Source organism: Melanerpes formicivorus, unplaced genomic scaffold, assembly GCF_026170545.1.
Source record: "Melanerpes formicivorus ecotype bairdi unplaced genomic scaffold, bMelFor1.0.p_v2 SCAF_52, whole genome shotgun sequence".
In the NCBI taxonomy this organism is placed as follows: Eukaryota; Metazoa; Chordata; class Aves; order Piciformes; family Picidae; genus Melanerpes; species Melanerpes formicivorus.
Window position 1 is genome coordinate 790,660 of NW_027142404.1, and position 16,938 is coordinate 807,597.

General features: G+C 53.0%; 1 protein-coding gene across 4 annotated transcripts in view; it reads right to left on the bottom strand.

Annotated features, from left to right (window-relative positions):
* Positions 1-4,889: 4,889 nt before the first annotated feature.
* ERBB4 (erb-b2 receptor tyrosine kinase 4) overlaps positions 4,890-16,938 on the bottom strand; it is a 979,801-nt gene continuing 967,752 nt past the window's right edge. For 2 of the 4 annotated variants that reach the window (XM_068160757.1, XM_068160754.1), the window contains exons 26-28: positions 12,301-12,348; positions 10,254-10,542; positions 4,890-5,665 (exon numbers count right to left, since the gene is read on the bottom strand). In XM_068160757.1, coding sequence (XP_068016858.1) covers positions 5,229-5,665; positions 10,254-10,542; positions 12,301-12,348 — 774 coding nt within the window. In that variant the 3' untranslated portion in view covers positions 4,890-5,228. The remainder of the gene's footprint in view (positions 5,666-10,253; positions 10,543-12,300; positions 12,349-16,938) is intronic. The other 2 variants (XM_068160755.1, XM_068160756.1) reach the window with 1 other exon arrangement.

Sequence of the window (16,938 nt, forward strand, 5' to 3'; positions counted from 1 at the left end):
CTGTGGCACATCAAGTACAGGCTGCCCTGCCTAGCACCACATTGACACAGGTGCCCTTTGCAGGCAGCCCCTGGGCTCACCATCACCTGTGGGACAGGCCAGGAAAGGCATTTCTCCATCCATCCAGGAAATAGCTGGCAGGAGATCACTGCAAACAATTCCTGCAGCCCAGGAGTGCATTCTGCACCAGAGAAGAGGTACAACCAGGGTTAAGCCACCTGCTCTCTGCACAAAGTAAAGGGTTTCTGGGCTGAGATCAGGGTACCTGAAACAGACCTGCATGGTGGCTCCTACTGCTGATACTCACCTGGCTTTATCTCCATTGTTTCCTGCTTGTGACAGGCAACCACTCTGAGAGCAAGAAGCAAACAACTCTGCTTCACCTGAGCAAATGGCCATGTAAGAATCCCTCCTGGCTGTTGGGCAGGAAAGTATAAAGACAGCTGAAGAAGGAAACTCAAAAGTAGTTGGCTTCAGTCAATTGCACTACAGCAAGTCAATCAAATGTGGCTCCACCTCTGCCAGAGACAACCCTCAGGTACATAATAATCAAGCTAAGTATCACTGAAAGAGATTAGGGAAGAGCAAGAGGCTGCTCTCCTTCATTCAGCAGCTTCCTTTGTGCCTTGAACAATAGCTGATACCCACGCAGGTCTCTGCTCTTGAGATGTCAGTCACCGCACGAGGCAAAGATGGGAGAGAGCCTTTGCCAGTCAGGGACTGCACTGCCACAGCCATACAGCCCCTGCCAGCCAGGGACTGCAATGCCACAGCCATACAGCCCCTGCCAGCCAGGGACTGCACTGCCACAGCCATACAGCCCCTGCCAGTCAGGGACTGCACTGCCACAGCCATACAGCCCCTGCCAGTCAGGGACTGCACTGCCACAGCCATACAGCCCCTGCCAGTCAGGGACTGCACTGCCACAGCCATACAGCCCCTGCCAGTCAGGGACTGCACTGCCACAGCCATACAGCCCCTGCCAGTCAGGGACTGCGCTGCCACAGCCATACAGCCCCTGCCAGTCAGGGACTGCACTGCCACAGCCATACAGCCTCTGCCAGTCAGGGACTCCACTGCCACAGCCATACAGCCTCTGCCAGCCAGGGCCAGGTGAAATGCTGGTGCTGCTGCCCTTGGCCACTGCTGTGTGCTGACAAAAAGCAGTTTGTGTGTGGAAACATCTGCTGTTCCCCCAAAGCTGTAACTGTTCATTAACCCCCCTGACCTTTCACAATGTAGTCCTGTGAGTATTTGCCATGATTTCAGCACGTACACTCACCCAGATGAGCTCGGACCAGCCAGCTACTTCTGCTGATCAGGTTAAAGCAGGCAAACAGCTCTGCTGCTCAGGTTTCCTTTCCTAACCACGGCTAAACATCCTTTGTCAAAGACAGAATCCTTCCAAAGCAGCACCCACTAGACAAGCTGTGCCCAGAATGCTGCTACCCTTACTGTGGAACAGAACCACCTAACCAGACACTCAGCACCATGCAGGCACAGATGTGCCAATAAAGGTTGACAAAAGGACCCTTTCTGGCACCTGCAACTCAAACCAGAAGCTCAGGAGAAAAGTGTCCAGTGGGGAAGCTGCAGCCTGTTGAGTTTTCCATCATCAGGCATTTCTGTGCTCATTAACTCTTTGTTTGTCCTCTGCTATTCAAGGCACTGCAAGAGCAGTTCAGCACCGCTGCCCGCCAGAGCCCCAGCGGAAGGTAGCTTCCGTTCTGGACTTCATGCTGCCTCACTCCAAGGAACCTCTGCATTTCCATGCTACTCAATACATTACATCACACCCACAGCCAACGAGTAAAATGAATAAATAACTCAAGTTTTGCAAGAAATCAAAAGTTAAACTGTCAAACCCCACGATTATTTACATGTGATGATTCCACAGGCCTGTCACCAACAATTCCAACAAGGGAAACCATCAAGCCTCACCTTCCATTAGCAGCTACATCCCAGCACCACCAGCCCACCAGAGCCTGGCAGTGTGCACTCTACTGCCCCAGCAGCCTCTGAGAGCAGCTGTCTCAACCCAAACACCTCAGCTGGACCAGGATCTTGACTTTTCTCCATTAGGAGTTACCCTGTTACAAAACCTGTTCTGGGACAAACCAGCCCCTTTCCTCACCTACCCATGCAGTCCCAGCTGCTCCTGCACTCAAACAGGACACTCACACTCCTGTGCTGGTTTTTCTCCACAGCTTCTCTTTGCAGCTTGGCAATTGCATCCCAGCCTGTGAGACCTTTGCCTGCGCACGCTGCCGCTGGCAGACTTTCCCTGAAGTGGCCTTTGCAGGCCCTCTTGCTGCCCTTCTCAACCCCAGCCCCTGCCCAGTGCCTGGCTTTGCCTCCTGACAAGCTCCTGGGGAGTTACAGGAGGGCACCAGGAAGAGGCATGATGTGTTTGGAACCATCTATCCTAGTTGGGTGGTACCACTTGTTCTGCCAACACAAGCTACCTTGGTACCCCTTGACCCAACATCTCCTTTTGAAAGCATTAAAGAGCTCCACTTGCTCTTGCTGTTTTCAGACTCTTCAGCTACATGCTTGGTTTACAGGTCTGATCTCCACAGCTTTTTCAAGCTGGTCTGAACATCCTTGAGGCAGAAACAGGCTGCTGGCTGACCCACCCTTGACCCAGTGATCATACACAGTTTGTTTCCCACCTACAAGCACAACAAGCAATCCAGGTTTGAAACCTCTTCATCTCTGTGTCAAGCTGACCCCTCAGCCACCACGGTTTAGGTGACTGTTGCTTGGGGGTTTAACTCTTTCATCTGCTTCCCTATATTTAAAGGTGCCAAGCTGTTGAGATGGCAGGGATTTGGAGGAGCTGGACCACTTGGTTTTGTGGCCAGCTTAGGTCATCCCAGGGATCTCAACGCTACTAGCATTGAAGTGCATAAACCGAAACACTGTTGCATCACCCAAGACCGCCATCCAGCAGGTACTGTTTCTTCCCCTTTAAAAGCCATGATGGATAGAGACAGAGGCAGGTCTTCAGGGGTACTTAACAGCTCCTTAAGAGTTTGGGTGGGAACTAGGTACACAAATGCTCTTACACACATGGGTCTTGGCATGTCTGGAGCAAACCATCGGTGCCTCTGGCCCTTACGCCTCCCTTGCCGGCTCCATCCGCCACAGGTTGCTAAAAACGTCCAGAACTCTGGCTGAAAGGTATTTCCAAAGAGGAGCAGGCCAGGGGGTGGGCTGGGGTGGAGGTGTCTACCTAAAAACCGAGGCTGATGAAAGCATAACTAAGTGCAGGGGAGACTGACTCATACTTATTTACATTTGTGACAGAAAGCTCTGCCAGTCATGCACGTTGTGACTTCTCAAACCGCATATATGCACCGGCTTCTGTGCCTCTTAGAAAAGAAAGAATCCTGTTCTGTGCTGCAAGGCAGAACAAGGTTTTTCTCTCTTTTGTTTTTTTTTTTCTCTCCTCTGATCCCTCTCAGAGCTTGCTCTGCTGTCCTTCCTGTGGCAGCAGTTAAGAGCTGGCTGCTCTGTCGCCGTTCCACGAAGCGGTCAACGCAATGGCCTCTCCCAACCGGTAGACGTCGTTCCAAAGACTTGGTTTCTTCATTTTGGCATTTCCACAGTCACCCTTTTACAGATAATTCATTGTTACTTTTTAAGTGAAAAATTATTGTGTTTTGCTGGTCACTTCCATATTGCTTCATTCAAAATCCAGAAAACAGTTCAAACAAAATCAGAGCTTAAGTGCAAACTAACTTTCCAGTGGAATTCTATGTGCGTTGATCTCCTCCAGTCCAGTGTCTGTCTTCCAGTTTTGCAGGACCCTTCCCACAACCACCCCACAGAACATCAAGCAGACTTCATCACCCTTATCAAAGTCTCCAGTTCTCCATCTCGTCCTCAGTGTTGCCTGACAGCATCCCTAACTCCCTTCGAGATCCTGAAGAATTAGGAGGGAAGGATTTGTGTCTTTTGAGCATAATCAGCAGGTACAAAACAGGGAAGCGAAGCTTTCTGCTTACAACTCTTTGTTTCTTGGCATGTCTTTTAGCTTCAAAAAGGAACATCTTGGGAGGGGTGGTTTTGTTGCTCTCTCCTGAATGTTGGGGGTTTTTTGTGTGTTGCAAGCATTTGTCACGTTGGCACGTGTACAAACATGGCCGTGGCATGGACCAGTCCCGAGTAGGAATCTCTGCACTTAGGGCTTGGCACAAGCTCGTGGTGTGGCTCAGGACAAGGGTTTAGCCGCCTGCTAGAGTCACATCATCGTTCCTTGGAAAGCCACAATGAGTGATTATGGGAAGCCAGGTTAGCTGTTTTCAGTTGCTGGGACAGAAAGTGTTAGAGAAAGCAATTGGGTTTCAGTCTCCATCACTACGCTACCTCATGCGATATAAAAACCTGGGCGGATTTCCCCCCCCACGGAAACCGCGCTGGGATTTCCAGGGATGCTGCAGAGCCTCATCAGTTCCTGCTGAAGGGAGCAGCCTGCAGCGTCTGGGATGAATCACAGAACTAGCTTGACAGCAGGCAACACTGCCACCGGCCTTTGCTGGTGCCATCTGGCTTCTCCAACCATCCAACCCTCCGCATCTGTGGGAAGTAAGAATCGCCAGCTTGTGCGTGCCTTCGTCCAGTCTCTCTCTTTCCTTCCTTCCTTCCTTCCTTCCTTCCTTCCTTCCTTCCTTCCTTCCTTCCTTCCTTCCTTCCTTCCTTCCTTCCTTCCTTCCTTCCTTCCTTCCTTCCTTCCTTCCTTCCTTCCTTCCTTCCTTCCTTCCTTCCTTCCTTCCTTCCTTCCTTCCTTCCTTCCTTCCTTCCTTCCTTCCTTCCTTCCTTCCTTCCTTCCTTCCTTCCTTCCTTCCTTCCTTCCTTCCTTCCTTCCTTCCTTCCTTCCTTCCTTCCTTCCTTCCTTCCTTCCTTCCTTCCTTCCTTCCTTCCTTCCTTCCTTCCTTCCTTCCTTCCTCCCTCCTTTCCTCCCTCTTTTCCTTCTTTCATTTCTTCCTTTCCTTCCTTCCTTTCCTTCCTTCCTTCCTTGTTCCCAGCCCAATCTGCAAACAGCTCCAAGAGATCCTTTCACTTGGAAATATCAAAAATGAGCAAACTGGCAAGAAGAGGAAGCCTGTGGGGAGAAAGGGAAGGAAGGAAGGAAGGAAGGAAGGAGGGGAGAGATGGAGAGGAAGAGTGAAGGAGTGAGGCAGTTCGAAGGGGGTTGCCTTCCCACGTCCGTGAGGCCGCCGGCCCTACACCACTGTGTTTCGGTGTCTGTAGGGCGGTGGGGGCAGCACAGTGCCAGGCTTCAGGGAGAACTCGGAGAGGTATTCAGGATTCTCCGCCACGACGGGCCGGATCCTCCCGTTCTGCTTGTAAAAGTACTTTGTGCTGTACTCCTGCAGGTAGTCCGGGTGGTGGAGGCTGCTGCGCGGGGGCAGGCTGTGGTTCCAGTAGTCTGGGTTGTCAAAGGCCTTCTTGGCTTTCTCCGGCAGGTTGCCCTTCAAGTAGTCTGCGCCCTCCAGGGTGTTGGCGAAGGTGTTGAGGTACAGCGGCTCGTTGATGTACTCGTCCTCCGCCTTGGGCTGCCCGTTGGCCGCCTTCTGGTACTCAGGGTTGTCCATGGCCTGCAGCTCTCCGTTCTTCCGTCGGGAAACAAAAGGGTTCTCCTCCACTGGGTTCAGGTAATCTACAGGAAAGGGGAAAAATAAGTCAGCAAAGGCAGGAGGCAAGACACTTACAGGCTCAGAGGATGTTAGGGGTTGGAAGGGACCTCTGGAGATCTTCCAGTCCAAAACCCCTGTCACAGTAGGACCATAGAATCCAGCACAGGTCACACAGGAACACATCCAGATGGGTCTTGAAAGTCTCCAGAGAAGGAGACTCCACAACCCCCCTGGGCAGCCTGCTCCACTGCTCTGTCACCCTCACAGTGAAGAAGTTCCTCCTCACGTTGAGCTGGAACCTCCTGTGCTGTAGTTACCATCTACTGCCCCTTGTCCTGTCATAGCGTGCCACTGAGCAGAGGCTGGGCCCTCTCTCTTGACCCCCAGCCCTCATCCAACAAGCAGGACTACTGCAATGCTGTGTGTCCTCCATGCCAGCCATTCCTAGAACTCCAGATCACAGAATCACAGCAAACATCTGCTGGAAGAGACCTCCAAGCTCATCCAGTCCAACCTTGAACCAGCACTGCAGGCTCAACACCAAACCATGTCCCTAAGCACCAGCTGTAAAACTGCTGGAACACCTCCAGGGATGGGGACTCCAGTACTGCCCTGGGCAGACCATTCCAATGGCTGAGAGGAAATATTTCCTAGCATCCAGCCTGAACCTCCCCTGCTGCAGCTTGGAACCATTGCCTCTGCTCCTGTCCCTCGCCACCACGGAGCAGAGGCTGCCCCCTCCTCGCTCCAACTTCCATTGATCAGATCCCTCTCAGCCTTCTCCTCTCCAGACTTAACAGCCCCAGGGCTCTCAGCCTCTCCTCACCAGCCAGGGCTCCAGTCCCTTCAGCATCCTTGCAGCCCTCCCTTGGACTCTCTCCAGCAGATCCCTGTCCCTCCTGAACTGGGGAGCCCTGAACTGGATGCAATATTCCAGGTGAGGTCTCTCCAGGACAGAAGTATTTTAAGACATATGGAGTCTGCATGGGGAGAGAAGAGAAATATCAAGAGATTGGCTGCCCTGGGTTAAGAACGCATGCTTAGGAAGGTCTCCCACAGGTGCCTGAGCCACAGAGCTTTGGACTTGTTGAGTGTCATGTCCTGCCTTGCTCCATGTGTAATGAGGAATCACTGCCAAAAGGACACCAGTCAGCCTGGAAGGAAGAGTGGTCACTGATGCTGCAACTGGGCTGCAAAGGGAATGGCATGGGGACAAGAGTGACTGGGGGTGGGAGCCCTACAGCAAGGCGTGTCAAAAGCACCCTGTTCATGCAGTGCTGGGAATCATCAGATCAAATTTCAGCTCACAGCCTAGGGGATCCTTACAAAGCAGAGTCTCCAAGCCACCACCAGTAGCAGTCAGGGACTTAGTGAGTACCTTTGAACACACAGCTAGAACTCTGCTGCATGTGAGATGGGCAGGCACCTGTGCCTCTGCCCAGAGCATGGTAGGAACCTGTCTGCTTTTAGTTACGACAGCCAAGCTGTGCTCTGAGTTGAGTCCCCCAGCTGAGAGGGAGCAGGCAGCACTCTGGTCGCAGTGACAGCCCTGTGCCCATGCCCAGCGAGGCAGGAAGGAGCTGCTCCTGCTGCTGCACCCTCACAGGCTCAGGAAACACCCCTGAAGTGTTCAGCTCCTGCAGGACTCTGAGGACCCTCAGGGTGAAGCTGTATGCCAACACCTGCGTGAGCTCACACCGCAGCAAGCTCACTGCGTCCAACCTCAGGCTGCCAGGGTGGGTGCTGAAGTTGCCACAGTTTGAAGGGGGAACCTCAGCCTAGTCCCTGACTGCAAAAGACTGAGAGTGAAATAAAATTATTACCATTGGATACAAAAGGGAAATAATGCTAAGGTCTGTAGAAGTCATTGGCTTGCTAATGGGGATGTGGAGCAGAGGCACAAACAGTTCTTGATCTCTTTTCTTCTCCTGTCACTTCTGCTTGCAGCTTCTCTCTCTCTCTCTCCTGTGGCCTTGCCAGGGGATCTCTGTTTTGACTGCTGTGTGAGGCACCAGGAAGGTGGGAAAGGGTGGGACAACAGGTGAACAGTCCCCTGAATAGGTCCAGAAGGGTCTGAGGAGTTTCTGTGTTGTTTATCAACTGTAAATATATCTGTTGTATGTTTTGTACATATTCATTGCATTTCCTATCTCTAGATTGCAGTTTGTTTGTAAATGGAGCCTCATTTGCTTCCCTCCCAGACTGAGCTGCTCTGGAGTTCGGGGTAGTTCTCCAAATTAGTTGGGGGTAATCTCAACCCACTACAGAAGTGTAGGGCTCCCACATTTGCCACTGCCATGGCCTACACCCATCAGCTCCACATGACACCCAGGGGAAGCACCACTCTGGAATGACTGTAGCAGTAGTTGCTTGGCATTTGCATTTCCTTCAAGCTGGTACAAAGGTTTTAATGTCAATGTCTGCTGGCACATTCCCTCACAGCCCAGTGACTGCTGGCACCCTTTTGAGAGGAGGCAAGAAGGGAACCCAGCTGGGAGGTGTGGCACCCTGAGCTGCCTCAGATGTAATCAAGCTTCACCTTGCCGTGAAGCACAACCCTCTGAAGCACATCTTGTTCTTTCAACCACAGAATCACAGAACCACTCAGGTTGAAAAAGAGCCTCAGGATCACCAAGTCCAACCCAGAACCCTACTCTACAAGGATCACCCCTAAACCACAGCCCCAGGCACCACATCCAAACCACCTTCAAACACATCCAGCCTTGGGGACTCCACCACCTCCCTGGGCAGCACATTCCAAGCCCTGACCACTCTGGATGGGAAAAACTCTTCCCACCATCCAGTCTGAACCTGCCCTGCTGCAGCTTGAGGCTCCTCCCTCTTCCTCTATGGCTAATGAGCTGTGAGAAGAGACCAGCACCAAGCTCTCCACAACCTCCTTTCAGGGAGCTGTAGAGAGCCAGGAGGTCTCCCCTCAGCCTCCTCTGCTTCACACTAACCATCCCCAGCTCCTTCAGTTGCTCTTCACCAGATTCCTTCTCCAGGCCCTTCCCAGCTTCCTTGCCCTCCTCTGCCCTGGCTCCAGCACCTCCACATCTCTCTTGTCTTGAGGTGCCCAAAACTGGACACAGCACTCCAGGTGTGGCCTCCCCAGAGCTGAGTGCCAGGGGACAATCCCCTCCCTGCTGCTGCTGGACACAGCATTGCTGATCCCAGCCAGGATGCCTTTGGCTTTCTTGGCCAGCTGGGCACACTGCTGGCTCCTCTTCAGCTGCTTGCCCATCAGCACCCCCAGGTCCCTTTCTGCCAGCAGCTTTCCAGCCACACTGCTCCAAGCCTGGAGCACTGCTTGGGGCTGTTGTGCCCCAAGTGGCACTTGGCCTTGTTGAAGCTCCTCCTGTTAATGTTGGCCATGGATGCCATGGATCCAATCCTAAACTTCTCCAGCGTATCAAATGCTAGCTGTGTGCATCAGTTTGGTGATATGTTCAACAGGCACAGTGCCATGAAGATAAAGCAGATCCACAATATAGCCAAGTAGAGCCAATGGCTGGCCCAAGACACACTCTTTTCTTGGAAAGAATTGAAGAGTTCTGTTTGGCTAAGAGGGCTTTGTTTTGCTTTGGTTTTTTCATTCTTGTCCCTTGCAGTTCCCCAGAAAGTCAATAGGGGCAATTATCAAACTTTCATTTTTGGCACATTTGAGCTTTTCTAAGGGAAAAAAAAACCTAAGCAAAGAACAACAAATCCCCACACAGAGAAATATTAACCCAGTCAGAATGCTTTGGACTTGCTGGGTTACTCAATAAAGACATTTTCTTAGTGGAAAATCTGCTGATGTAGAATCACAGAAGTGTCAGGGTTGGAAGGGACCTCAAGGATCAGCCAGTCCCAACCCCCCTGCCATGGACAGGGACACCTCACACTACAGCAGCTTGCTCACAGCCACATCCAGCCTGGCTGCAAAAACCTGCAGGAATGAGGCTTCCACCACCTCCCTGGGCAACCTCTGCCAGTCTCTCACCACCCTCATGGGGAACAACTTCTTCCTAACATCCAATCTCAATCTACCCATTTCTAGTTTTCCTCCATTCCTCCCAGTCCTATCACTCCCTGACACCCTCAAAAGTCCCTCCCCAGCTTTCCTGTAGCCCCCTTCAGATACTGGAAGTTCACAAGAAGATCTCCTCAGAGTCTTCTCTTCTCCAGACTGAACAACCCCAACTCTCTCAGTCTGTCCTCATAGCAGAGCAGCTCCAGCCCTCTGCTCATCCTCATGGCCCTTCTCTGGACACCTTCCAGCACCTCCAGATCCTTCCTGGAATAGAGGCTCCAGAACTGGACACAGTGCTCCAGGTGGGGTCTCAGCAGAGTGGAGCAGAGGGGGAGAATCCCCTCCCTGGCCCTGCTGGCCACACTTCTCTTGCTGCAGCCCAGGCTCTGCTTGGCTCTCTGGGCTGCAAGTGCTCACTGCTGGCTCCTGTTGAGCTTCTCACCCCCCAGCACCCCCAAGGCCTTTCCTTCAGGGCTGCTCTCAAGCCAGTCCCTGCCCAACCTATATCGGTGCTTGGGATTGCCCTGACCCAGCTGCAGAGAGAGAGAATAGAGTCAGAGTAGACCAGGACCTTCTGCAGACAGACAATTCTGTACCTGTTTTGGGTTTGTCTCTCATGGGTGTCATGTAGCCATCCTCATCCAGCTCTCCCCGGACCACCCGCTCGGGTATGAAGACAGTGGGGTCTGCGCTGTACCGCTGGGTGCTGCTGTCCTCCTTGGCCAAGGTTGCCACTTGCTTCCGCAGAGTCCCGTTGCAACAAGTGTCTTCAAAGAGCTCTGCTGTGGCCCCTTGAGCAGCTGGGGCCTCTGGTATGCAGCCAGGAGCTCTGTATGGCATTGGCACCTCCGCAGCATAGCCACCGTCCCTGTACACAAACTGGTTCTGTTGGGAAAGAAGAGGCAGCGTGAGAAAGAAGGCCACAGGGGAGAGAAGATTCAACAGCAATTATCACAGAGCCACAGAATGTCAGGGGCTGGAAGGGACCTTGAAATCTCATCCAGTCCAACCCCCCTGCCAGAGCAGCAGCACCTACAGCAGGTCACACAGGAACACATCCAGGTGGGGTTTGAAGATCTCCACAGAGGGAGACTCCACAACCCCCCTGGGCAGCCTGCTCCAGGCCTCTGTCACCCTCACAGGGAAAACATTCTTCCTCCTGTTTCCATGGCACTTCCTCTGCCTCAGCTTCCACCACTGCCCCTTGTGCTGGCATTGGGCATCCCCCAGCAGAGCCTGGCTCCAGCCTCTGGGCACTCCCCCTGCACAGCTTTAGCAACAGCAATGAGGTCACCTCTCAGGCTCCTCCTCTCCAAGCTCCAGAGCCCTCAGCTCCCTCAGGCTCTCCTCAAGTGGAAGATGTTCCACTGCCTTCAGCATTTTTATGGCTCTGTGCTGGACTCTCTCAAGCAGTTCCCTGAGGTCCTTCCTGAACTGAGGGCCCCAGAACTGGACACAAGATTCCAGATGTGGCCTCAGCAGGGCAGAGCAGGGAGGGAGGAGAACCTCTCTTGACCTACTCACCACAGCCCTTCTAATCCACCCCAGGATGCCATTGGCCTTCTTGGCCACCAGAGCACATTGCCATTGAAAGGCTCCTGTGCCTTTCCTGCTACACTTGCTCAGGGCTGCATTTCACCAGGCAGGTGAAGCCTTCTCCATCTTGTGACCATTGCATTTCCATCAGCCGCTTGGGCTCTGCTGCAGACTGGCACAGGATCTGCCTGCCCAGGGGTGCTGAGCCGGCTTCCCCTCCCAGGGCGGGACCATCAGAGCAGTGAGGGGAGCAAGGAAGCAATCTGACTGCTCAGGGCTGGAAATGGGGCTGGGAAGGAAGCAGGAACATCCTCCCTGCACAGGTGGAGGCTGGATACACACAGCTGCAAAAGGTAAGTGCATTAGCTCCCTATTTCTTTGGTGCTCTCCCCTGATTTCTGCACAAACCCCTTCAACCTCATGTCAGGGAAATCTCCTTCTGCAAAGGGGCCTGGGGATAGAGGCCATTATCATCTCTGAACTCTATTCCCGTGGAGGCCTGCTGCTTTTAGGTTGTCCTGCAGTGGCAGTCACACAGTGACCCCAACACTGCATGACTCCACCAGGCAGTGCATGCCGGGCTGGTGAGCTGTGCTCTTACTGCTGCCTGACAACCTCCCATTCTGCTCCTCAGAAAGGACATTGGGCAAGGGAATTCAAGCAGCATAACCTATAAACACCAAGAAAAATTGCACAGATCCATCCAAGCCTGTTCCTTAAATGCTTTTTGAAGGAAAGTTGGCAGCCTGCAGCATTTTGGGTGTGGGCCCATGGAGCTTCCACCTGAATCACAGAATCATCACAGAATGTCAGGGGCTGGGAGGGACCTCAAGAGACCATCCAGTCCAACCCCCCCTGCCAGAGCAGCAGCAGCTAGAACAGGTCACACAGGAACTCATCCAGAGAGGGAGCCTCCACACTCCCCCTGGGCAGGCTGAGTGGAGAGACCTTGACTGATTGCTTAGAGACACACTTTGTTCACTGGTGGCTTTGGTGGGGGACATTTATGAAGGGAAAAAAAAAAGGGGGGGGGGGGGTGAAACACAAAACACACAGTGAAGGAAGGAGGAAGACCTGAAGGATGAAGTTTGAATGTGAAATACTTACTCCTGACATAGGGGTGTAGGCAGGAGGAGGGCTGTGTCCAATTTCACTCTGATAGGAAAGAAAAATGGAATGATGGATAGGTAACAGGAGGTCACACGAATGAAACAAGTCACATGAGCTGTATGAGCTAATGGGGAGAAACATGCACTGCTCTCAGGCTTCCTAACTGAATCCACAAGTGGGAGGATGGAACCATGGCAAACACTTCACCAGCATCACCAGCTGCGCTCCTGGGCAGTCTGGGGCAGCTCCTCTTGCTGCGTGTTTCACCTGCTCACAGCTGGAGGTGCTGCAAACGCCTCCTGTCTGATGTTTGGAAGGACCATTGCACAGAAAGAATGGCAGATGGAGCACTCAGCTTTGGAGGAAATGCCAGGCAGAAGCAGCACAGAAAACATCCAGCTCTGGGCTGAGGCTTCCTCTCCCAGGCACACAGCAGGAGAGGAGGAACTGGGAGGGCAGAAGGCTGCAGGGCTGGCAGCAGACTGTCACAGCTGGCTCAAGTATCACAGGAAAGAGAGCCCCTGAGCTTTGGCAGCCCCAAGCAGCACAGCAGCTCCTGGATTTCAAGACTCCAACATGTCTTGCTTTTAACATATCCCCCCTGTCCTGCTTTCAGACAGCTCTTTCTCACAGGCCAGCCCCAACACAAAGATCAGGAGGGAAAGGAACACAAAATACACAATGTAATGGAACCAGGGCTGGGCCCAGGCCACCCCATGACAGCAAATGCAGCAAGATGGCAAAGGTACTATGGAAAACCCAAAAGTATACAGAATCACAGAAACACAGAACCACAGAACATTAGAGGTTGGAAGGGACCTCCAGAGATCATCCAGTCCAATCCCCCCTGCCAGAGAAGGATCACCAAGGGGAGTCTGCACAGGAGTGCATCCAGGTGGGGGTTGAAAGGCTCCAGAGAAGGAGAGTCCTACTAAGATCACAGAATCACAGCATCACAGAATGGTTGAGGCTGGAATAGACCTCTGAGATCATCCAGCCCAGCCTAGGACCCAACCCCACCACACCAACCAGACCATGGCACTGAGTGCCACATCCAATCTTGCCTTAAACACCTTCAGGGATGGCGACTCCACCACCTCCCTGGGCAGTCCATCCCAGGGTCTGATTCCCCTTTCCATCAGGAAGTGCTTCCTAACCTCCAACCTAACCCTCCCCTGGCACAGCTTCAGGCCATGCCCTCTTGTCCTGTCACAAGCTGCCTGGGAGCAGAGCCTGACCCACACCTGACTACAGCTTCCCTTCAGGTAGTTGCAGAGAGTGATAAGGTCCCTCCTGAGCCTCCTCTTCTCCAGGCTGAGCACCCCCAGCTCCCTCAGCCCCTCCTCAGCAGCCTTTCCCTCCAGTCCCTTCCCCAGTCTGGTTGCTCTCCTCTGGACCTGCTCCAGCACCTCAGGATCTCTCTTGCAGTGAGGGCCCAGAGCTGCAGACAGTGCTGGAGGGGAGACCTCACCAGTGCCCAGTGCAGGGCACAATTCCATCCCTGCTCCTGCTGCCCACACTGCTCCTGATCCAGGCCAGGATGCCCTTGGCCTTCCCTGCCCCCTGGGCACACTGCTGGCTCCTGTCCAGCTGCTGTCCCCCAGCACTGCCAGGTCCCTCTCTGCCAGGCTGCTCTCCAGCCACTCACCCCCAGTCTGTAGCCTGCATGGGGTTGTTGTGGCCAAAGTGCAGAACCCTGCACTTGGCCTGGTTAAACCTCACCCTGTTGTCCTCAGCCCATCCACCCCGCCTGCCCAGCTCCCTCTGAAGTGTCTTCCAACCTTCCAGCAGATCCACACTGCCTCCACCTTGCTGTCAGCTGCCAGTTTGCTAAGGGCAGACTCAATCCCTTCATCCAAGTCATCCATAAAGATGTTGAACAGAAGATCACAGTAGTGGTATTTCCTTCATGCCTCTCCTTTAGGTTTCTACTAAACATAGCTGTCTTGCAGTACCCTTAACACAGAACCTTACAGCTTAGCACTTGCCTCTGTAGACTCCTCAAATTCTTTACTCTTCTCCCCCATGAGTTAATATCCTGTGGTCACCCTTTCAAAACAGCAAAAAGGCAAAGAAAACAACTGTGGTGCCAGCCAAGTGAGGCTGAAAATGTGATATAATTGCTTAAGTGTGTTTAAATTGCCTGCTAACTGTACTGTGATGTCATCATTTTACAGGCTTCCAAGATAATTACCACCTGCCAGGTCTTATTGGTCAGGACATGAATCACACTGCGAGCAGGAAGTCCATTTGAACCTTCCCAAGTAAAGCTGAAATGGCTTCATTTGTATGTGCAAGGCAATCTCCCTTGGTGATCTTGGTTTGGATGGTTCTTTTAGCACCTGAAATACTACCTGGAAAGAAGATCTGGGGGTTGGGGTTGCTGATCCTGGAACTCTGAGCTGAAGGCTCAAGATCTCTCACTTGTTGAGGTGCACAGAGGCTGCAGGGGCTCACAGACCTACAGAAGCCAACTTTAAAAAGTCTCAACTTGCATAGAATAGAATAGAATAGAATAGAATAGAATAGAATAGAATAGAATAGAATAGAATAGAATAGAATAGAATAGACCAGGTTGGAAGAGACCTTCAAGATCATCACATCCAACCTATCATCCAACACCACCTAATCACCTAAACCATGGCACCAAGCACCCCATCAAGTCTCCTCCTGAACACCTCCAGGGATGGTGACTCCACCACCTCCCCAGGCAGCCCATTCCAATGGGCAATCACTCTCTCTGTGTAGAACTTCTTCCTAACACCCAGCCTAAACCTCCCCTGCTGCAGCCTGAGACTGTGTCCTCTTGTTCTGGTGCTGGCTGCCTGGGAGAAGAGACCAACCCCCACCTGGCTACAGCCTCCCTTCAGGTAGTTGTAGAGAGCAAGAAGGTCTCCCCTGAGTCTCCTCTTCTGCAGGCTAAGCAACCCCAGCTCCCTCAGCCTCTCCTCACAGGGCTGTGCTCCAGACCCCTCCCCAGCTTTGTTGCCCTTCTCTGGACACCTTCCAGCAGCTCAACCTCTTTCCTAAACTGAGGGGCCCAGAACTGGACACAGGACTCAAGGTGTGGCCTAACCAGTGCAGTGTACAGGGGCAGAATGACCTCCCTGCTCCTGCTGGCCACACTGTTCCTGATGCAGGCCAGGATGCCATTGGCCCTCCTGGCTGTCTGAGCACACTGCAGGCTCATGTTCAGCCTGCCATCGACCAGTACCCCCAGGTCCCTCTCTGCCTGGCTGCTCTCTAGCCACTCTGACCCCAGCCTGTAGCACTGCCTGGGGTTGATGTGGCCATACTTAAAAAGACCACAGCAAACAACAGAGAAGATCAGCAATCAGCCCTGTTGCATTCTCTAACATCCATTCAGTCCTCTGCAGTGCACACATCCACAGAGACTTAATCTCTAAGCATCCTCCAGGAGCCAAGCCTGATTAGCTGCCCATGAGCAGCCCTAACCAGAAATGCCTGAAATTGCATTCTTCATACCACATGGCTGAATTTTAGGCACAAACATGACATAGAATCACAGAATCACAGCAAACATCCAGTTGGAAGAGACCTCCAAGCTCATCCAGTCCAACCTCCCACCCAGCACTGCAGGGTCAACACCAAACCATGTCCCTAAGCACCAGCTCCAAGGCTGCTGGAACACCCCCAGGGATGGGGACTCCAGCACTGCCCTGGGCAGACCATTCCAATGGCTGAGAGCCCTCTCTGGCAGGAAATATTTCCTAGCACCCAGCCTGAGCCTCCCCTGCTGCAGCTTGGGACCATTTCCTCTGCTCCTGTCCCTTGCCACCAAGGAGCAGAGGCTGCCCCCTCCTCACTCCAACCTCCCTTCAGGGAGCTGTAGAGAGCAATGAGGTCTCCCCTCAGCCTCCTCTTCTCCAGCCTGAACACCCCCAGCTCCCTCAGCCCCTCCTCCCAGGGGCTCCCAGGGGCTCCAGGCCCTTCTCCAGCCTCATTGCCCTTCTCTGGACAGGCTCCAGCCCCTCAATGTCCTTCCTGGAGTGAGGGCCTAGAGCTGAACACAGCACTCGAGGTGCAGCCTCAGCAGTGCTGAGCACAGGTCAGCACAGGTCACCTCCTGTCCCTGCTGCCCATGGCAGGGGTTTGGAACTGGATGATCCCTGAGGTTCCTTCCAATCCTAACAATTCTGTGATTCTTGTACTTTTTGTTCTTAAGCAGCCTGCTAAGATCACTGGAGTGAGATTTTTCTGTGCTGAGGGCAAGGCTGCGCCGGAAGCAATGCACACCACACACACATTTTAACCCACTCTGATCCTGCTCCTGTCCACATGAAAAGCCAATTCCCTTTCACTGTCCTGAACTCATACACACAAAACCACCAAACCATCTCACTGGTAATCTGAGTGGTATCTCAGTGATAATCTGTTTTGATCAAGCTCTTCCACACTGGCTTGTACCAGCTCAGTACCGAGCTGTGGGCTCCCCAGAGACAGAGACCTGCTGGACAGAGTCCAAGGGAGAGCCAGGAGGATGCTTAGGGGACTTGAGCATCTCCCCTGTGAAGAGAGACTGAGAGGCCTGGGGCTGTTTAGTCTGGAGAAGAGAAGGCTGAGAGGGGATCTGATCAATGTCTATCAAGAGCTGAGGGCTGGGGGTCAAGTGGA